Source organism: Macaca mulatta, chromosome 10, assembly GCF_049350105.2.
Source record: "Macaca mulatta isolate MMU2019108-1 chromosome 10, T2T-MMU8v2.0, whole genome shotgun sequence".
NCBI classification, from domain to species: domain Eukaryota; kingdom Metazoa; phylum Chordata; class Mammalia; order Primates; family Cercopithecidae; genus Macaca; species Macaca mulatta.
Genome location: NC_133415.1, coordinates 25,205,232 through 25,227,813, shown reverse-complemented (window position 1 = coordinate 25,227,813; position 22,582 = coordinate 25,205,232). Strand labels below are relative to the sequence as shown.

The 22,582-nt window shown below is 44.9% G+C and overlaps 1 protein-coding gene across 3 annotated transcripts in view; it reads left to right on the top strand.

The window, feature by feature from the left end:
* SEZ6L (seizure related 6 homolog like) overlaps window positions 1–22,582 on the top strand; it is a 216,198-nt gene that overhangs the window by 167,432 nt on the left and 26,184 nt on the right. For all 3 annotated transcript variants that reach the window (XM_028827921.2, XM_028827920.2, XM_028827919.2), the window contains exons 10-12: window positions 5,142–5,338; window positions 12,456–12,650; window positions 15,830–16,021. In XM_028827921.2, the coding sequence (XP_028683754.2) occupies window positions 5,142–5,338; window positions 12,456–12,650; window positions 15,830–16,021 (584 nt within the window). The remainder of the gene's footprint in view (window positions 1–5,141; window positions 5,339–12,455; window positions 12,651–15,829; window positions 16,022–22,582) is intronic.

The following is a 22,582-nucleotide window of genomic DNA, read 5'->3' as shown; positions in this document are numbered from 1 at the left end:
GCGTTTTCATAGGTCTTCTGGTAACAATAAGTGCAGTCCAGTCTGAAAATCTTATAACCCTAAGTATCATTCATTTTGAAACTTCATCCCTCCCGCCACAGTGCTCCTCTGGCAGGGAATTTTGCAGACAACAGGCAAGGGAGGTAAGGGAACAGGAGACCCTAGTTTGGCTACACTGTTATGTTACAGAATATATAGAATGCTGAGTTTTTTGTCTTTTACAGGGTGTTCAATGTGGGAAAGTCTCCTAAGCCCAGCTGCTCTTAACTTTCCCCTTTGCTGGGGTTCTATCACCCTTTCAGTACAAGGCCACTTGTAAGGAGACCTATAGTTGGCTTCTGCCTGCAAAGTTCACAACTAGACCCAGAAAACATAGATCATATCCCTACTGTCATCAGCGATGGGATGCTCACTGTCAATACCCATTTTTATTCTCCTTGCTCTGCCCAGAGGCAGGCACGCAGCCCCAGTCTGATTTTATCATTTATCTTACTGAGCATCAAATCCAGCCACTGTTATCCAAGCCACAAAAGAAAGGCACCTGCCAAGTCACGAAGAGTTCCCTTGAAGCCCTCCTCACTAGGCTTAATGTGAGGGTGATACACATTCTACCCTTCCTCCTATTATGCCCCACAGTGACCGCTCCCCTCAAGACAGTCCTTCCTGCCAGCCTCCTCAATGGCCCAATGCATTCTTCTCCTTCTCTTATATAAGCTAGAGGTGGGAAGAAGGGCTCAGACTGTAAGAGCTGCATCAATGGTAGTAGATGATGCCATTGGTACTCTGTCTAAACCGTGCAATACTTGCCACCATGTGCCCATAATGACTTCCTACTGCAAGCCCCTGTCCACTTCTCCAGCCTTTCTCTGATGCCATGTGGTCACATGGGCAGGCCAGAAGTGTTAGGGACTCAACACATCCAGGAGCAGCCCTCAGTCAATAAAGGATGGGAACTGGAGGATAAATACCCCAGCTCCTTCTCCCAATGGATGTGTTCTGCACCATCTCTAAATTTCCTGCAGGACTGAACCCAAAATGCACAGTGAAACCTGCTCATCAATGCACTCTTCATTGAGTCCTTCCCTTCATCTTGTCTCATTTGCCCACCAGTGCTGCCTGGGATGGCCTCCCAGACAAGCCAGACTTCAAAAGACATTTGTATCTTTGCTTGATCTCTGCATCTGGAGAATCCAAATGCAATCAACAGCCAAGTATCTCTCTTTGGAAAGTGGGAATGCACTGCACCTATTGTCTTGTTCTTGGCTTAGGGAGCCACTGCTAAAATTTCAGGACAACAGGATAAATTGCATTTAATAGTTTGTTGCACAGTTTACAATGTGCATTTATGTAAGTCATGGTTTCTCAAGTTTAGCCCTATTGACATTTTGGACTAGATACTTTTTTGGGGTGAGGGGCCGTCTTGTGCACTGCAGTATGTTTAACAGCATCCCTGGCCTCCACTCACCCATGGTACCCACCCAGTTAGGAAAAATATGTTTCCAGACATTGCCAAATGTCACCTGTGAGGAAAACTGCCCCTAGTTGAAAACCACTGACATAAATCATCTGATGTCATTTGGCAGAAACAGAAATTCAAAGAAGGATGATGGTGATGATGATGAGGATGACGATAGTGATGATGGTGATGGTAATGATGATGATGCCAAAAATGAAAGTGGAATATAACAACATAACATTCAAATGACCTCACCAAGCTTGCTCAGGTGCTAACGGTGAAGCTGGAATTTGAGTCCAGACATTCTGCCTGCCTCACCTCATCCCCAGAGCTCATGACATAGACGAGGAATATTAAGGCTGATTCACAGATAAGAAATTTCAGAAAAACCACATACCTTCCATGACAGTGACAAAGCTGAGAATCAAGCCAAAGCTTTATGATTTCCAAGCCAGTGTGCTTTTCCCAGCACATCACTCCATCCTATTTTATGGAGAACAAAGAGTTGCCGTATGGTTTTAAAATGAAAGCTATCTACACCCTTGAAGATGCTGTTACTGCATTTTGTCATTGAAGTGAAAGAATAAAGCCAAGATGCGCATTGTCTGTAAACTACTGTTACCAGTGGATCAGCTGTGAAGTCGGCTTAAGGAATATATTTGCCATCTACCATGTTTCACACTAGTCTAATCCAGCACTTTCATGAACAATCGATGTTTTCATGGTACTTAGAGCTAAAGACGTCCTTCCCTACCATAGGTCCAAAGTTGACATCAGTCTCACTCTTTTCGCTGTCAAGTAGACTCTCTGGCAGGCTCTTTCATACCTTAGCATTTATTGAGCACCTACTGTGTGCAAGAAAAAAGTGGCAACTCCAGAATTTCAATATGGCAAAGGTTTAGGGGTTTCAATCTAGTTAAAAACTGTCAGGGGGTAGGAGGAGTCTGGGGCTTTGTCTGGAAGACATGTGTGCAAAGCAAGCAGATAGCTTTTATTTGAAGAAGACGTTTTGGGAGTAGCATAGGGGAAACTGATGAAAATTTGGGGGGCAATCAAAATCTCCCTAAGCCACCCCTTAGAGCAACTTTACATGAGGAACTATGGTGGAAGGTATTAGGGTGAATAAAATACAATCCCTGCCTCCCGGAAGCAAACTTTCGATACCTTTCTTTGTGTTTCTGTTGTTTCGTTCTGACCACCTGAAACACCAACATGGATAGTTGCCATCTCGCCTCCCTACTCCCAGACTAGCAGCAAACACCACCGTTGGCCATTGGATGAAGCTATCAGCAGGGAGAGCCACTGTCAGTCTGCATCAGTTTCGGGAACTCTGCTCAGGGCCATTTCCTGGAACACCTCTCCTCTGGCACTGAATTGCTCAGTCATGCAGTTCCTGTATAAAACCCTTCAGTGTCTCCCCATCTCCTGTAAGATGATGTCCAAATGTCGAAGCTTGGCAATTTAAGCCCTTCCTGGTCTAATCCCTGCAGAACTCTGCAGGCTCCTATGCCTATCCCCATACCCCAGGCACACTGACCACTGGGCAAATTCCTTTAGGAAACATGGTCTTACTCCTTTCTTCCCTCTGCCTTCTCCCTACCATTTATTGTTTTGTTTTGTTTTTTGTTTTGTTTTGTTTTGTTTTGTGAGATGGGTTCTCGCTCTGTTGCCCAGGCTGGAATACAATAGCACAATCATAGCTCACTATAGCCTCAAACTTCTGGGCTCAAGCAGTCCTCCTGCCTCAGCCTCCTGAGAAGCTAGGACTACAGAGGTGCACCACCACACCAGAATTTTTGTTTGTTTGTTTGTTTTTGTTTTTGAGATGGGGTCTCGCTTCTCTGCCCACGCTGGAGTGCAGTGGCACAATCTTGGCTCACTGCAACCTCCACCTCCTGGGTTCAAGTGATTCTCCTGCCTCAGCCTTCTGAGTAGCTGGGACTACAGGCATCTGCCACCACACCTGGCTAATTTTTTTTTTTTTTTTTTTTTTTTTTTAGTAGAGATGGGGTTTCACCATGTTGGCCAGGCTGGTTTTGATCTCTTGTCCTCGTGATCTGCCTGCCTTGGCCTCCCAAAGTGCTGGGATTATAGGCATGAGCTACCATGCACGGACTTTCTTTTCTTTTCTTTTTTTTTCTTTTTTTTGTAGAGACAGGGTCTCTCTTTGTTGCCCAGAATGGTCTTCAACTCCTGGCCTCAAACAATCCTCCCACCTCAGCCTCCAAAAGTGCTGGGATTACAGGTGTAAGCCACTGCACCTGGACTCCCTGCTCTCTGTTTATCTGCCTCGGGGTCTCCTACTCCTTCTTGAGGCTTCAGAGCAAGAAACATCACCTCCTCCAGGAAGGCTTCCAGGAAGCCCCCAATCTCAGTTTCTCCTTATTTTCTCTGTCCTTACTTTGATTATAACTCCTGCCACAATCCCTGGCTTACAAATCTAAATAGATCACTACTCTGTGACCCTTCTGAGCGCAGCACAGTGCCTGGCTCATAGTAAATGCTCAAAAAAAAATTAATTAAGGAGAAGGAGACAAGAAAAGGAGAAAGACATGAGAGAGAGAAGATAGAGAGAGGGAAATAAGAAAAAAGGAAAGAAAGAAATATGAGTTTATATCTGTCCATGATGGATGAAGCCAAAGGTGAATTTTCTGGCATTCTTTCAATTAGAGATCAATTGTATCTAGCATGTCTAAGATGGCACATGTTTCTGTGGTATATTGAAGTGATTTCTGGATTATTAACTGTCCATTGTGGTTTAATTATTTAGTGTCAAGGTACTTTCTTGCATTGGAGTCTTTGAAAATGTGTCATCCTTTAACGGTATGAATGGTGACGGGTTTGAGTATGTCTCATAAATAAGGTGCCTCCATCCCACCTCTGCCCTACCCCTTAAACATAATGGATAACTCAGTTGACTTTGAGGAATTTGTCCCATGATAAATGGAAAGATCATTTCACCTTATATAAAGATGCAAGTTGTAATTAGCAAGCTGTCAGCATGTTCTGCATTGAAGAAGAATGAAAGATGCAGGTCATAGCCCCAGCCTGTAGGCTGGTGCCTAACACAGAGTTGTCACCTACGAAATGGTTGCTGATAATGGGAGTTTTGAAGGTGATTCTTCTTACAGCATTTGACTTTGCAATGAGTCCCATGCAGGCAAGACCATTGCATCAATGTGTCTTCAAAAACCCAATTGATGGCCGGACACGGTGGCTCACACCTGTAATCCTAGCACTTCGGGAGGCCAAGGTGGGCAGACTGCCTGAGCTCAGGAGTTCGAGACCAGCCTGGGCAACATGGTGAAACCCTATCTCTACAAAATACAAAAACAATTAGCCAGACATAGCGGCGTGCACCTGTAGTCCCAGCTACTCAGGAGGCTGAGACAGGAGAATTGCTTGAACCTGGGAGGCACAGGTTGCAGTGAGCTGAGATTGTGCCACCGCACTCTAGCCTGGGTGACAGAGTAAGACTCTGTCTCAAAAAGAATGACTTACAAATCTCTGTGTCACATTTGCAGTCTATGCCAATCTTACCCTCAGCCTGGGGGTAAGACAACTAGTCTAGGGCGTGACACATACACACTTAAGAAATTGTGTATTGCCTGAAAAAGTTAATCAAGGGCTTATTGAATTCCCATACTCTGTTTCACATGACTCTCCCTCTTCTCTGTCCTCCAAGCCTGAATCTGAGCAACAGTGACATCTTGACCATCTACGATGGCGACGAGGTCATGCCCCACATCTTGGGGCAGTACCTTGGGAACAGTGGCCCCCAGAAGCTGTACTCTTCCACGCCAGACTTAACCATCCAGTTCCATTCGGACCCTGCTGGCCTCATCTTTGGAAAGGGCCAGGGATTTATCATGAACTACATAGGTAGGTGTCTCATCTGGTCAATTTATTTTTTCTTTGTGTTTAGATGCAGGGTAAGGTGGTTTCCTCAAGGTTATTTGGAAATTTTGTACTACACTGATTTTTCATTGTGTTGGCACAGTCATGTTTAAGAGCCTGGGCTCTCTAGTCATGAGGACCAGGGTTTGAGCCCCAGCACGGTCATCGAGGTCTGTGTGGCCTTGGGAAAGTTACTGAACCTCTCTGAGCCTTCTTTTTGTCATCTGTAAGATGGGAATAGTGATACCTATTCCACAAGGTTGATACCAGGATTTAGTAAACAGTGCCTCATAACTTATGTTTCATGTGTGGTCAGCTGAGAGCCTGTTGTCCTCATGTTTCATTTGTGGTCAGCTGAGATCTTATATCAACATACTTCCTAATTTCTTCCCAATTTGTGCAACTTCTCAAACAGTGTCTTCACCTTCTGGCCTGAACTGAAGCTCAGCTCTCCTCTAAGGCCTCTTCTTTTCCTGTAGCCTCGTTGAACAAGGACAGTCTTCCTCTCCCACTTCATGTACTCTAGGAGCTATAGATGCAAGAGGTGTCTTTCCTGATCCTCAACATGGCCTCCAAACCGTGTCTCTCCCACTCATCCTAAAACAAACAAAACAAAACAAACAACAAAAAAAAAAAACATGCTATCAAATTCAAGCTAAGCTCACACACTCCCATAACCCCTCCTGTGCTTTCATCCAATCACACTCTTCCCTTCTCATTTCCCACCCTGTAACTCTCCCTCATTCATTATTGGCTCTATCCCCCACTCCTGTTCAACCTTTAAACACCAGAGGGTCCCAGGCTCCATCCTGGACTGTATCTTCTTTTCCGGCTAGACTCAGTCCCTCCATGCCCTCATCTGGTCCCATGGATTTAAACAGTACCGATATCCATTGACCGGTTCGTACTTACAACCTTGACCTTAAACTCCAAATCCATCTGTCCAACTCCCTGCCAACTCCTCCCTTGCCTCCATCCAGTAGACATGTCAGATTTAACATGGCAAAACAGAATGACTTCTTCTCCTGCCCACCACCACCACCACTCAACTGCATCCCCTGCTGTCTGCCAATCCTAGGAAATGACACCACAGCTCTCCTGGTTTCTCAGGCTGCTTCCTCCTTCCTTGTCCCCATATCCAATCCATCCTCTCAGCTCCACTGTTACAATAGGTCTCAAATCCAAGCACGTGTCCCCATCTTTCTATGGTCACCACTCTAGTCCGAACTACCAACATTCCCAGATGTCAGAGGACTGGGACACCATGAAGTCCCACTCATCGCAGCCCCAGAAGAGACTTGCACTAACAGAGGAATTGGTCCAGCCCTATTGTGTCCCAGCAGAAGAAACCCTGGGCAACCAAGGATGAAGGGTTTCTCATCAGGGGCAGAGCTGAGCTCCCATCCACGCTTCCTCATTCCCAGCTCCAAAGCTTCCTTCACCCCCAACATTTTGGGCAGCAGCGGAGAACCTGGGAGACACAGAGGGTAATTAAGACGTAGCATCCTTTGACATCCAGAAGAATGGGTGGGTGGTTGCACCCCAAGAATTTCAATGGGCAGGATTCGGCCAGTGATTAGGAAATGTGCTTGCACTTCCCAGGAATTCGATTGGCATCTTGATTTCCAGGATGGAGCAGAGAAAAGGAGAATTCGTCCTACCTAGCCCTCTGCCACCACCACTACCACCAAAGACCCTGTGGTTGGAGCAAGATTCCATGTCTTTGGTTCTTTCTCCCCCTTCACTTAAAGAAATGTCCAACTAGGCCGGGCGCGGTGGCTCACGCCTGTAATCCCAGCACTTTGGGAGGCTGAGGCGGGCAGATCACAAGGTCGGGAGATCAAGACCATCCTGGCTAATGCAGTGAAACCCTGTCTCTACTAAAAAAAAAAAATATATATATATATATATATATTAGCTGGGTGTGGTGGCAGGAACCTGTAGTCCCAGCTACTCAGGAGGCTGAGGCAGGAGAATGGTGTGAACCTGGGAGGCAGAGGTTGCAGTGAGCCGAGATTGTGCCACTGCACTCCTGCCTGGGCAATAGAGCGAGACTCTGTCTCAAAAAAAAAAAAAAAAAGAAAAGAAAAAAGAAAAGGAAAGAAAAGAAAAGAAAAAAAAAAAAAGAATTGTCCGTCTCTAACTAGGTTGGTGCAGAAGCGATTACGGTTTTTGGAGTTTTAATTTGCAAAAACTGCAATTACTTCTGCGCCAACCTAATAATATGAATTGTCCTCTGTACCAGCACTTGCACCTAAAAAACCAAGCTACCCCCTTGACCATGGGCTGTCTCAAGAAGCCTCTTGCATGCCAAAGTACATTTCTTGTGTTTTTATTTCCATATGGTGAACATTTTTCATCCCTGCCTGCTACATGTCCTCCTCTCAGAGAGGCTAACACGAGTATTGATCTTCTTTTTTATGTTTCCCAGGGGCCTTTTTACCTTTGATTGTGCTGCTAAATATTTTCAGAATGTTATTGCTACAATTTTGTGTAGGTTCCCTGCTCTTTTCTGGGCAGTGCCCTGGGCTTCAGGGGATAACTCATGTTGGCTGTCCAGGCAATACACCCTCCAGACTCAGCTGCCTTTGGAGGAATCTCTGGTCTCCTGGCTCCTGTCTCTCTCCTTAGATGTCCTCTCCCTCTCCACTGAAAGATGAGGTCATGGTTTTGCTTATTTATCTCCCCTAGTGCCCAAGTCAGTATTCCAAACCTGCATTCAGCTTGATGCCAAAAAAAAAAAAAAAATCTGACTCTGACTCTATCCAAGGCTGATCAAGGTTAACCAGAAAGTCTGGCCAGTGTTCACTTTCTTGAAGAAGAAGTGTTCTTGTTAATTGAAGTTGAAACTTTTTGTGATTTGTATGACAACTTACAGTCGGCAAGCACTTTAACATATATTATTTTATTTTATCTTCAAATGCATTATCTCCATTTTCCAGAGGATTTGGTTCATAAAAAAATCCCTTGACACCTCCTATTTGGTAGGCTCTGCATACCAGGATATAGAGATGAATAGAATATTCTCCCTACCCTTAAGGCATTAGTGGAAACGAGAAAGGCAGTCCCATTAATAGACAATATCACGATCACAAGCTGATGCTGGGGAAGAGGCAGGCAAAGGATTGCAGAGAATGTTTTTCAAGGATACACAGCTTGGCTAGTTTGGGTAACAAAAAAAAGAGAGAACAGCTCTTGATTGTTATTCCTGTTAAAGAGACACACAGTTAATTTTACAAGAATGGCAAACAGACCATTCTAGCTAATTGTGATGCCACTCAGTTGCTTACTACTTATGTTGAAGACCATGTTGAAAGAACTCCAAGGAGGTCATGCCTAAAGTCTATGGCAAAGAATGTCATGATTGATTAGTGATGCCTGCCATGGGCATGAAAAGGGTATTTACCATTCTGGATCTAGATTTTACCATACACATATGTAACTCCCATTCAATGGATGCATCAGATGGTAGGGTCAAGGGTTCCTGTGGTCACTAGAGAATTCTGAAGCTCCTATATTGACCTAAATGCCTAAGCCCAGCTCTGGAAGGTGGCCAAAGTTTATCTGCTATGATTGCAATTAGAGCCTTCCACAGGAAGACTCTGGGCCTACATGGTTCTGGAATGTGAATTCTACCTCCCAGAATTCACCTTTGAACAGAGAGATGCAAAGACCCATTCACTGTTTCCTGTTCTTTGCCCACTGTCTCTGGCCAAATGCATGGGATGGAAGGGATTAAGAAACAGAGGCGAGTAAGCAGTACTTTTTGAGAAGACTTTGGTTATTTGTTGTGTGTTTATTCCTCTGAGTCTAGGATAATAACTAAGCTCCATATTGTAAGTCAACTCCAATCAAATGACAGTGGCTCCCTGGAGTGCTGTTTTGAGGATTGGGAGGTTTCCACCTGATTCAAACAAACAGAAGGCTGTGCTTGATTAGTGATGTCTGCCATGAGCATGAAATGATAGATGGTGGTGTGTATTAAGTGCATTTGTGCATTTCTTTTGCACAAAAATTGAATCTTGGTGCTAATCTTGACCATGAGACTGAAACCATGACTTCAGATCCCTGTATTTCTAGCGTCTAATAAGATGCTCATAATATCTCAGTCAAACAAACAAATGAATCCATCTAACTCATCTTAGTGTTCACACAACATCATCATATCCTGCATGTTACTTAACTTTCACATTGCCCATTGGAATAGGCAATGCAATAATTATTGACTCCACTCTGCAGATGAGAACAATGAGGCTTAGAGCAGTTAATGGGCATGACTGGAGTCACACCATTTCTTTAAAAAAGAAAGAAGACTGGAAAAGAAGTCTTCCAACTCCTAGGGCAGTTTTCTAATTCTTACTAAAGTTAACAAGGGCCCATGGGAACAGACCATTCCAGAACCTCCACTTAGGGTGTTTGGTAAAAAAATGCATGTTCCTGAACCAGTGTCTCTGGGGTACAGGCCCTGAATCCAAAGAACAAGAAGGTTATAGGGCAGTTTTTTAATTCTTAGCAAAGTTAACAAGGGCCCATGGGGATGGACCATTCTAGAAACCTCTACTTAGGGTACTTGGTAAAAATGCGTGTTCCTGAATCAGGGTCCCTGGGGTACAGGCCCCGGGATCTGAAGAACAGGAAGGTTAAGTGACTTAGCCAAGGCCACCCAGTTAGTAAACAGTGGGGACAAGATTTAAGCCAAGCTTCTTCTATATCGTGGCAGCAACTGAGAAATTACAAATGCAGTGGGTGCCACCAAGGAGACAGGAGGTCCCACGGGAGCGTGAAGCCGTGGTGGCCCGTATTGAAAAATCAGACAAGCAAGCCTTTCTCCGTCTCAAAGCATTTGGCTCAAGGCAGACCATATTTCTGGTGTCTGCTCCCATTTCTCCCCTTTCATCCACAGTCTGAGCATCTGCAGCTGTGTCCCAAATCCAGGGCTTGGCTGATTTTTCAGAGGCCTAAAAATAGAGGCTCCTGTCCCCCCACCAAGCAATTCTCGAAGCTATTTTCTTACCCTTCTTCTTGCAGACACCCATGAGATCTCCTTTCCCCAAATAAAATCATGATGAAATCCCGGGAAAAGCCATTGCTTGGTTCTCAGAATGACTTTCCTGCAGACGGCGGAGGTGCTCTGCGTTCCCCAGAAGCACATAAGAACTGCAAATTAATTATACAACATAATTAGCTCGCTCCTCCAAATCTGTGCAGTGGGCACTTTGAAGCAAGAATAGTAATAGTTTTCCATGCATTGCTACCTTAGTAACAAGAGTTTGTAGGAGAAAAACAGAACAATTACAGAGAAAGACACAGTAATAAGCTGCGGGTAGCATTTTCTGGAGTATGCTTCATGTTCACTAATGATATGCAATTGGATTTGAAGAATATACCAACGGTTTATTTTTTTTATTTTTGTTCAAATTGGTTTTTTTTTTTTTTCTTTTCTTTTGAGACAGGGTCCCACTCTGTCACCCAGCCTGGAGTGCAGTGATGCTTTCATGGCTCACTGCAGTCTCAAACTCCTGGATTCAAGCAATCCTCCCGCCTCAGCCTCCTGAGTAGCTGGGACTACAGACACTTGCCATCATACCTGGCTCATTTTTTAGTTTTGTTATTGTTTTTGTAGAGATGAAGGGGTCTCCCTATATTGTCCAAACTGATCTCAAACTCCTGGGCTCAAGCAATCCTCCTGCCTTGGCTTCCCAAAGTGCTGAGATTACAGGCAGGAGCCACTGTGCCCAGCTTGTTTTTATTTTGATGGCTAATTATTTCTCTTAATGAATATTAAAAATGCATATATTACTTATTCACCAAACTCATGGATTTATAGGTATTCTTAGGATGAAGCTGAGCATATTAATCACCTATTGGTGTGTCATAGATTATACCCCAAATTAGCAGTAAACATTTATCATCTTGCAGTTTCTCTGGGTTAGAAATTCAGGAGTAGCATGAGTTGGATGGCTTTGCCCTGGGGTCTCTCATGAGGCTCCAGTCAAGATGCCAGCCAGAGCTGCAGTCATCTGAAGGCTTGATGAGCACTGGATGATGAACCTCCAAACGGCTCACACATGTGGCTGGCACGTCAATGCCAACTGTTGACAGAAGGCCTCAGTTTCTCTTCCTGTGGGTCTCTCTGGAGGGCTGCTTGAGCATCCTCACAATATGGCAGCTGCTTCTGCTGAAACGAGTGATTCAACAGAGAGCAAGGGGAGAACCTCAATGTGGTTATGACCTAACCTCGGAAGCCACCCAGGGCCACTTTTCCAATCTCCTATTCAGTGTTGGTGAGGACTACACAAGAGTGTAAATTCTGCTGGGTACAGTGGCTCATGCCTGTAATCTCAACATTTTGGGAGGCCCAGGCAGTAGGATTGCTTGAGCCCAAGGCTTCAAGACAAGCCCAGACAACATAGCAAGACCTCATCTCTACAGAAAAATTTTTAAAAATTAGCCAGGCCGTGATGGTACATGACTGTCGTCCCAGCTACTTAGGAGGCTGAGGTGGGAGGATCACTTGAGCCCAGGAGTTTGAGGCTGTGGAGAGCTATGATCACACCCTCGCACTCTAGCCTGAGCAACAGAGACCCTGCCTGTAAAAATAACGATGATGACAATAATAATAATAATAAATGAAAAACAAAAATAAAATAAAAAACAAAAATAAAAAAAATTTTAAAAGAGTGTAAACCCTCGGAGGCGAGAGTCATCCAGTGACATCCGGTGAGCAGCAGCCACAGTGAGGCAGATGCCGTTATAATTACTCCCTCATGAAAGGTCAAGGATCCTGAGCTGCAGAGTCAAAAAGCGACTGTCTCCCCGTCACACCGTTAGTAAGTGGCAGAGCTAGGATTCTGTCTGACTCGAAATCCTAGACTGGTTTTATCAAACCAGGACAATGTTCAGTGAGTTCAGTGGCCCCCAGAGAGAGGTAACCATAAAGCCTCACTATCGACGAGCTCTTGCCAGTTAAGTGATTTTGGAAGCGTGTTGCTCATTTCTAGAGGCTTTTTTTTCTCTTCGCTCATCCCTCTAGCCTTCATAAAAGGAGGCCCCAAGAATAAGACTGCTTCCCCCATCTAAGGCTGACGTTTCTCTTTTAAAGAGGTGTCAAGGAATGACTCCTGCTCAGATTTACCCGAGATCCAGAATGGCTGGAAAACCACTTCTCACACGGAGCTGGTGCGGGGAGCCAGAATCACCTACCAGTGTGACCCCGGCTACGACATCGTGGGCAGTGACACCCTCACCTGCCAGTGGGACCTCAGCTGGAGCAGCGACCCCCCATTTTGTGAGAAAAGTAAGAGTGGTCTTGTGTCCTTCCCCTAGGTCCCTGGGTGGCAAATCCCTTCTAGGGATCTTTTCTGGGTGGGTGCCGTGGAGCTGTTTAATGTAGAATCTGGACTCCCCCTACCCCACCAATTCACGAGCATTGCTCACAAATGTCATTTTATAACCGTCAGTGGGATCACAGACTCAGGTGCCTTCAGAAACCTGGCCCATAATGTAAATGAGTGAGATAAGCTGTGTGTGAGACATTAGGGAGTGGTGTGAACTCCAGTGAAGGGGAGTGTATGTAGCCTGGTGAAAAAGAACATTTGGCTGGGTGTAGTGGCTTGTGCCTGTAATCCTAGTGCTTTGGGAGGCTGAGGTGGGAGCATCATTTGAGCCCATGAGTTTGATAGCAGCCTGGGCAATACAGTGAGACACCATCTCTAAAAAATACTAATAAACATAAAAATTAGCTGGGTGTGGTGGGACATACCTGTAGTTCTAGCTACTCAGGAGGCTGAGACAGGAGGATTGCTGGAGCCCAGGAGTTCGAGCTGTGATTATGCCTCTGCCCTTTAGCCTGGGTGACAGCAAAACCCTGTTGAGAGGGGTGGCAAGGAAAGAGAGAGAGAGAGAGAGAGAAGGAAGGAAGGAAGGAAGGAAGGAAGGAAGGAAGGAAGGAAGGAAGGAAGGAAGGGAAAGAAAGAGAGAGAAAGAAAGAGAGAGAAAGGGAGAAAGGAAGGAAGAGAAAGAAAGAGAGAGAGAGAAAGAAAGAGAGAGAAAGGGAGAAAGGGAGGAAAGGAGGAAGGGAGGGAAGGGAAGGGAAGGAAGGGGAGGAAAGGGAAGGAAGGGGAGGAAAGGGAAGGAAGGGGAGGAAAGGGAAGGAAAGGAAGGAAATGGAAGGGAAGACAAGGGAAGGGAAGGGAAGGGGAGGGGAGGGAAGGGAATGGGAGGGAAGGGAGGAAAGGGAAGGAAGGAAGGGAGGGAAGGGAAGGAAGGGAGGGAGGGAGGGAGGGAAGGAGGGAGGGAGGGAAGGAGGGAAAAAGAGAGAAGGGAGAGGAGAGGAGAGGAAGGGAGGGAGGGAAAAATCATTATTATTTAACCATTTTAAGAGATTGGAATGAACATGAACTGGTTCCCCATAGAAGTCTTACCTGCCTCATTTTTTGCCAAGAAAAGACCAAAAGTGGAGCAAATAAATTTGAATTGGGCCCCTTCTGTGTGGGACTGTTTGCATTTCCATGCTGGGTCTCTCACTTATTCTCCATCCAAGACAGAGGAGACCCACCAAATCACCTCTGTTGTTCTCTCTTCTGATGAAATGAGGTCAGAAAAACCCCTTGGCACAATGGTCTCCCCATAGAAATCACTGGATGCTGTTAACAGCTTTCATTGGCTAAACTCCTGTCTTGACATTGAAAGACATATATAGCCATATCTTAAAATGACATTGGTAACGATGCTTACTTATAGTACCCAAGCAGTAGTAAAATGATAGAATAGAAGGTGAAAAACTTTGATGATGTTACTCTTTGGAAATAATGCCACTGTTAAAAATTTATTCTATATTGCTTCAATTGTGTGTGTGTACATGCACATCATACATACATCACATGTCACACATAGACATCTATATATGTGTCATATGTCAACCATAGCTCACTATAACCTCAAGGTTTTGGACTCAAGCAATCCTCCCACCACAGCCTCCCAAAATGCTGGGATTACAGACGTGAACAACCACACCCAGCTAATTTAAAACATTTTTTTTGCAGAGACAGGGGTGTTGCTATCTTGCCCAGGCTGGTCTCAAACTCCTGGCCTCAAGCGATCCTCCTGCCTCGGCCTCCCAGAGAGTTGGGATTACAGGCATGAGCCACTGCACCCAGCAGGTCCATTCTTAAAAATCCTGCATCTGCTTTTTTTCAGCTCAGAAATGTGGATATCTTTTCATATCATACATGTTGTCCAACTTATTCTCTTTTAATTGGTTTATTGTTTTCCTTTTATCTATATTGATTTTTTCATGTGCAAAGTAATGAATACTTATTTTACTATATTCCAGCACTGCAGAGAAAGCAGTGAAGGCTCCCCCTCATTTTCTTCTCTTTAACAGTTGCTCAGAATTTCACGGGATGGCTATTCCATGATACTTTACTATTTCCCTGTTAAACTATTTGCAATGTTTCCTTTTAAAAAAAAAAAAAAACTACAAATAATAATGCAATGTGCAACCTTATACATAGGTCTTTGGACCCTGATGCAAATTATTTGGGCAAATTCATATATATGTACATGTATGTGTGTGTGTGTGTGTGTGTGTGTATATATATATATATATATTTTTTTTTTTTTTTTTTTGAGACAAGGTCTCACTCTGTTGCCCAGGCTGGAGTGCAGTGGTGCCATCATGGCTCACTGCAGCCTTGACCTCCCAGCCTCAAGCGATCCTCTCACCTCAGCCTCCTGAGTAGCTGGAACAACAGGTGTATGGCACCATGCCCCATTAATTTTTGTGTTTTTTGTAGAGACTGGATCTCGCTATGTTGCCCAGACTGGTCTCGAACTCCTGAGCTCAAGCGATTCATCCACCTCTGTCTTCCCTTTCAAGTCCTAGGATTACAGGCATGAGCCACTGCGCCCCATCTCTTTGGGCAAATTCTTAAAGGAGGAAAAGGAGGAATTAAATTCAAGGCTATTTTCTCCTGGCCTATTCTCCAGCCACCTTTATCAAGCAAAAGATACATTATCTTCCAAAAAGGAAAAGAACTAAGTTAGGAAATTTTCTTTCTTTCTTTCTTTTTTTTTTTTTTTTTTTTTTGAGGAGTCTCACTGTGTCCCCCAGGCTGGAGTGCAGTGGCCGGATCTCAGCTCACTGCAAGCTCCACCTCCCGGGTTCACGCCATTCTCCTGCCTCAGCCTCCCAAGTAGCTGGGACTACAGGCGCCCACCACCGCGCCCGCCACCACGACCAGCTAATTTTTTGCGTTTTTAGTAGAGACGGGGTTTCACCGTGTTAACCAGGATGGTCTCGATCTCCTGACCTCGTGATCCGTCCGCCTCGGCCTCTCAAAGTGCTGGGATTACAGGCAGGAGCCATCGCGCCCGGCCAAGTTAGGAAACTTTCTAAATCATTCTGTAATTCTCAGCAAACCCACGGTCATCCAGAGGTCTGACGTCCACTTGGTCTGGTTTCATCCCGTGTAGTTATGTATTGTACCGACCCCGGAGAGGTGGATCATTCGACCCGCTTAATTTCGGATCCTGTGCTGCTGGTGGGGACCACCATCCAATACACCTGCAACCCTGGTTTTGTGCTTGAAGGGAGTTCTCTTCTGACCTGCTACAGCCGCGAAACAGGGACTCCCATCTGGACGTCTCGCCTGCCCCACTGCGTTTGTGAGTCCTGTTTGTTGAATTGGGTCCCCAGTAGGTAGAAGCAGATTCACTTCCTCTTGTTCACGATGGGAGGCTGGGCTGCTAGGAGAAAGCATTCTACCTTTCGATAGGGGCTTTTATTATTGTTACTATGGCACAACAGTACCCAATACGGATTGGGGGCACACATACTATAACATTTATGGTAAATTTATCTTGCATTGCTCTAAGTCTTCTACCAAATGTCACTCTTTCTTCCTCAAGTAGCCCTAGGTGCATGGTATCATTGGTTTCTTTCTTTCCTTCTTTTTATTTTTATTTTTTAGACGGAGTCCCACTATGTCACCCAGGCTGGGGTGCAGTGGTGCCATCTTGGCTCACTGCAATCTCCACCTCCCGGTTCAAGTGATTCTTGTGCCTCAGCCTCCAGAGTAGCTAGGATTACAGGCACATGCCACCATGCCTGGCTAATTTTTATATTTTTAGTAGAGATGGGGTTTCACTATGTTGGCCAGGCTGGTCTTGAACTCTTGACCTCAAATGATCCACTCACCTTGGCCTCCCAAAGTGCTGGGATTACAGGCGTGAGCCACGGCCTTGGCCTCACTGGTTTCATTTTAAGAAGAGGATACTATGCTAGGTGTGGTGGCTAACACCTGTAATCCCAGAACTTCGGGAGGTCAAGGCAGCCAAGAGTTTGAGACCAGTCTGGGCAACATGGCGAAACCCTGTCTCTACCAAAAAACTACAGAAATTAGCCGGGCACGGTAGTGTGTGCCTGGTGTCCCAGCTGCTCAGGAGGCTGAGGTGAGAGGATTGCTTGAGCCCGAGAGGTCAAGGCTGCAGTGAGCTGTGATTGTGTCACTGCACTCTAGCCTGGGTGCAAAAAGAAGAGGATACTACTTCAAAGCTCTCCAGGGATTCTGATGTACAAACAGCGTTCACAGTCATTGCATAAAGAAAGCATGAAGTTATATGGAAGGAGCAGAGTCTCACACAGTATTTTGGGGGTTAGAAACTGTCAGCTGCACTAATATTTTAAATTAGTGTGTTATGAACAACTCCATTTGGAATACAGCCAGCTCAAACTCCAGAAGCCACACTGAGGTCTTGATAGTGTTGAAGAACCAAGAATTTAACTCTGGGGGGAGCGAAAAAAGGGAAAAGAAAAAATAGAATTCTTGTAAGTTGATTATAAATTCCCCTACATCTGATGTGAGTAACACTGTGTACAATTTATAGACTTGGCCACCTCCTATAGTGGCTATGTTTTGTGACTTCTCACAACTACCTAAAACAGGCTTCACAAATTTCGATGACCGCACTAACAAGCAGCTCTACAATTCAGATGAGCAAACTGCAGAAAGGCAACCAGAAAGCAAGAAAGTATTTATCTGTTTTCATTGGATAGGCTGATACTTACTGAGCACTTACTGTATGCCAGGTGTCGTTCTAAGAATGGCGCATGCATTAACTCTTTTATTCCTGGCAGGAAAATAAAAATAGAGATATCTGTCACTTCTCGTTGAAGACAGGGCACAGCCAAATTCAAACTCACAAGAGACCTTCCTCTGCTCTATTCATGAGCCAGCCAAAGCCAAGTTCCCATTTGCTAGTTCATAAATTCAGCTTCCTCAGCCCGCAGAAGGGCTTTACTCTACAGACCCCAAAAGAATGAAGAGTTTTAGGCCCACAGTACTTACTTCCCAGATTTCCCTTAACATCTGATCCTTTTCTTGTGAGAGAAAATTTTCCATTTCTGTGTTCTTATTTTCTCTTCTCAAAAAGGCAGACTTTATTATTCTGTTTCCACAAGTAACAGGGATTCTTGGACCACACAGCCCTGTGTCTCCATCTGTCTTTTTAGTCAGAGTCCCAGAATTTCAGAGCTGAGGGGAAGCTGAGAGATAGAATACAACTGCAGGATGACTTAGAGATAAAATGCAACTGCCCCCACTGTACAGATAAGAACAAGAGTTACTTATTGAATGTATAAGACACACTGCTAAGCACACTACACATATCTGTAAACATGTGCTTTTGTGTATGTGTGTATATATAGTGTGTGTACATGTGTATATATATGCATGTATAATGTGTGTACATATGTGTATATATACACAATATGTGCACATATGTGTATATATACACAATATGTGCACATATGTGTATATATACACAATATGTGTACATATGTGTATATATGCATATATATAATATGTGTACATAGGTGTATATATGCATATATGTGTGCATATGCATATATGCATATATAATGTGTGTATGATATATATGCATATACATGTGTGTACATGTGTGTATATGCATATATAATGTGTGTACATGTGTGTGTATATGTGTATATGCATATATAATGTGTGTACATATGTGTATATATGCATATCTAATATGTATGTATGTGTGTATATGCATATGCATGTGTGTACATGTGTATATGCATATGTAATGTGTTACGTGTGTATGTGCATATATGTGTGTACATACATATATGTGCATATATAACACGTGTACATGTGTGTATATATGCATGTACATATATGTGCATGTGTATATATGCATATACATATGTGTGCATGTGCGTGCATATATAATGTGTATGCATGTGTGTATATGTATGCATATATAATGTGTGTACATGTGTACATATATATGCATATACGCATATATTAAGGAAACTGATAATCAGAGGGAAGTACAGATAACAAGAATCATCTCTCACTGAATGTGTAAGACACATTTCTAGACACTATATATATATATATATTTGTGAATGTATGCGTGTGCGTGTATTTATACACACGTACTAACCCTAGCCCCTTAACCACAACCACACTTCGTCCCCAAGCCCCAGAACCTTGGGCCAAGTCCACATTGGTTGGTTCCTGTTATAGGTTCAATCCATCCCCAAAAAGATATGTCAAATTCCTAACCCACAGTATCTGTAACTGTGACCTTGATTGGACATAGCGTCTTTGACGTCCTAACCCATGGTATCTGTAACTGTGACCTTGACTGGAAATAGGGTCTTCAAAGTCCTAACCCACAGTATCTGTAACTGTGACCTGGATTGGACATAGCATCTTTGAAGTCCTAACCCACAGTATTTGTAACTGTGGATTTGATTAGAAATAGAATCTTTGCAGATGTGGTCAAGTTAAACTGAGGTCATACTGGATTAAGATGGGTGTCGATCCAATGATTGGTGTCCTTGTAAGAAGAGGGAAATCTGAACACAGATGGGGACACGGATACAGAGAAGGCCACGGGATGACAGAGGGAGAGACTGGAGTGATACAGCTGCAAGCCAGGGAGCACGAAGGAAGGATCCCCCCACTGCAGCTTTCAGAGGGAGCATGGCCCTGCTGACACCTTGATTTTGGACTTCCAGCCTCCCAGTACTACAAGCCAATAAGTTTCTGCTGTCCCAAGCCCCTCTGTTTGTGGTCCTTTGTCAAGGGCAGCCCTAGGACGTGAGTGCCATTCCCATTTCCTTCTAGTGACTACAAGAGTGATCAGAAGCAGCCACTTTAGTAACTCCAGCTGCAGAGACCCAGAGATGAAAAGCTTAAAACAAAAGCTTCTATTAAAATACTGAAAGGTGGAGACATCATTTTTTAAAAAAGAAAAAGCACTTCGCCAATGAGACCCAGTCTCTAAAGACCCTCTGAGCTGCGGCAGCTGCTGCTGGATTTCCAAGAGGCAAGCCTTCCTCCCTCCCTTCGGGGACGCTTTTCCCTGAGATCTCAGCGTTGGATCCGCAGTCTGAGTAGAGACGGCTTCCCTGACACCCATGCTAATGAGTTCACGAGCCACGCGGGGTGTCAGGAGACACACAGTACTCCCAAAAGCCTGAAGAAGAGCCCGGCGTGTGGTGGCAGCGACGTGACAAGCAGGCGAGGCTGATGGGAGATAACACAGGAGGCGAGAGATGGTCAGATCCTGGCAGCGCAGCTCCTGAGTAAGAGGGAGGATGCAGTCTAGGTTCTGAAGGCATTTTTAAGGTTGAGGCTGTCGGACATAAAACAGCTTTGAAACATTTTGTCGACTGAACAAAGGGAACAGCACCGATTTGATGAGCCCCTTCAGTAGGCTGACCTTTTCCCTGGCACTAACACTGTTCAGCCTCACAGACTGAACAGGCATAGGTGAATGCCTGTCCACTTAAAAGCAGGCAAAGAAGGACTGGAGACGGTGAGTAGCTTTCCTGAGGTCACGCAACAGAAAGGAAGACCAGAATTGTAACTCAAGCCTGACCAAACCCAAAAGCATCTTCCCAACCTCATCACTCTACGGTTCAGCTTTTGGGCAAACCTCTGGTGCTTAAGAGTGGACAAAGATCTTCCACCAAGAAGTTCATGAAGCAGACGGAAAACTGCATGAGCCGCCGGGCCCAGTGGTGCGGTGGCTCACGCCTGTAATCCCGACACTTGTGGGACGCTGAGGCAGGAGGATCACTTGAGGTCAGGAGTTCCAGACCAGCCTGGCCAACATGGTGAAACCCCCGTCTCTACTAAAAATACAAAAATTAGCCAGGCTTGACGGTGGGCACCTGCCATCTGAGCTACTCAGGAGGCTGAGGCAGGAGAATCGCTTGAGCCTGGGAGGCGGAGGTTGCAGTGAGCAGAGATCACACCACTGTACTCCAGCCTGGGCGGCAGAGGAAGTCTCAACAAAAAAGAAAAAAGAAAACAAGGAAAGAAAACTGCATAAGCTCTGGGTGTCTACAACCTCTTGCCCAGTCACTTGCCCGAAGCCATAGTTTGGTCCCCTGGAACTCAAAGCCATGTCTTTTTAATCCTAGTCCATTTACCCCAGGACACTTTTAGAACACACAGGTCAGGCAGAGCTAAAGGGAAGAGTCTGGGTGTCAAAGTCAAACACACCCTCCAGTTCTGCTGTGTGACCTTGGGCAAGTAACTTGCCCTCTCTGGGCATCAGAGCCCCCATCTGTGAAAGAAAATAATACCCTTTACCAAGAAGGATTGTTGGGAGCAGCTCAGTCATTCAACTTACTCAGTTGTTCAGGCCTCCTATATGCAGGCACACGTTAGGACAGAGGTTCCCAAACTTTCTCAACTCACAATACCCTTGGTGTCGCATGAATTATTTCAGAGATTTCCTAGGCCAAAACACCCAACAATTCCATTTATTAAACAGTTAGGTACAAACAACTGAATGAATAGTTATCTCTTCACAACGTAGTAGCCATTTGAAAAAGTAATGCACATACATTAAAAGAAAAATGGTTTTTTTCATTATGGAAATAATGACAATTGCTGGCCGGGTGTGGTGGCTCATGCCTGTAATCCTAGCGCTTTGGGAGGCTGAGGCGGGCAGATCACCTGAGGTCAGGAGTTCAATACCAGCCTGGCCAACATAGTGAAACCCTGTCTCTACTAAAAATACAAAAATTAGCGGGGTGTGATGGCACGTGCCTATAATCCCAGCTACCCAGGAGGCTGAGGCAGAAGAATCACTGGAACCCGGGAGACAGAGGTTGCAGAGAGCAGAGATCACGCCACTGCACTCCAGCCTGGGAGATAGAGCAAGACTTTGTCTCTAATAATAATAATAATAATAATAATGACAATTGCTGCTACGAGGATGTGTATTCCTGTTGGGCTGTGCAAAACTTCTCAAACGTTAGGATCAGATGGGACTTCACCACCCTAATTTCCTGTTCCATGTTGATTTTGTCACAGTTCTTGCTTTTTAGCACAAGCACCACAAAAAAATCCAACTTTGCAATGATGGGTCATCATCAAAAAAAAGGTGGTGCAATATAATGTTTGAAACGGTGAACTATCTTGAGCTCTTTTTTTTTTTTTTTTTTTTTTTTTCCAACATATCATTGTGTTTCCTCGGAACTTTTTTTTTTTTTTGAGATGGAGTCTGGCTCTGTTGCCCAGGCTGGAGTGCAGTGGCGCGATCTCGGCTCACTGCAAGCTCTGCCTCCCAAGTTCACGTCATTCTCCTGCCTCAGCCTCCCAAGTAGCTGGGACTACAGGTGCCCGCCACCACGCCCGGCTAATTTTTTGTATTTTTAGTAGAGATGGGGTTTCACCGTGTTAGCCAGGATGGTATTGATCTCCTGACCTTGTGATCCACCCGCCTCGGCCCCCAAAGTGCTGGGATTATAGGTGTGAGCCACTGTGCCCGGCCCCGGCCCTCAGAACTTTTTTAAAATCCCACAGCACCCCTGTGAGTTCCTGGTGGCATCCTGGGTCACGTTGGTGCACAGTTTGGGAACCCTGGCACTAGTCCCTGGAAAAAACAGTAAAGTATAAACAGATATGACCCACATTCTCATGGAACCTGGGGCCTATTTGGAAAGGAGGGTGGAGAGACAGGTCTATGAAGGAATCGTCAATATCACCTCCTCCAGGAAGTCCTCCCTGATTCCCTAGGCTGGGTGGTGTTTCTCTCCTCAGAATTCCCATGGAACCTACAGTGACATCTGTCACCACAGCTGCTGCAGTTTATTGAAATGATCTGTTTATATGTTTGTAGAATCACATTCCCTAGAGTAAGAAAGGGAAATAATTTTTTTAAATATATAGA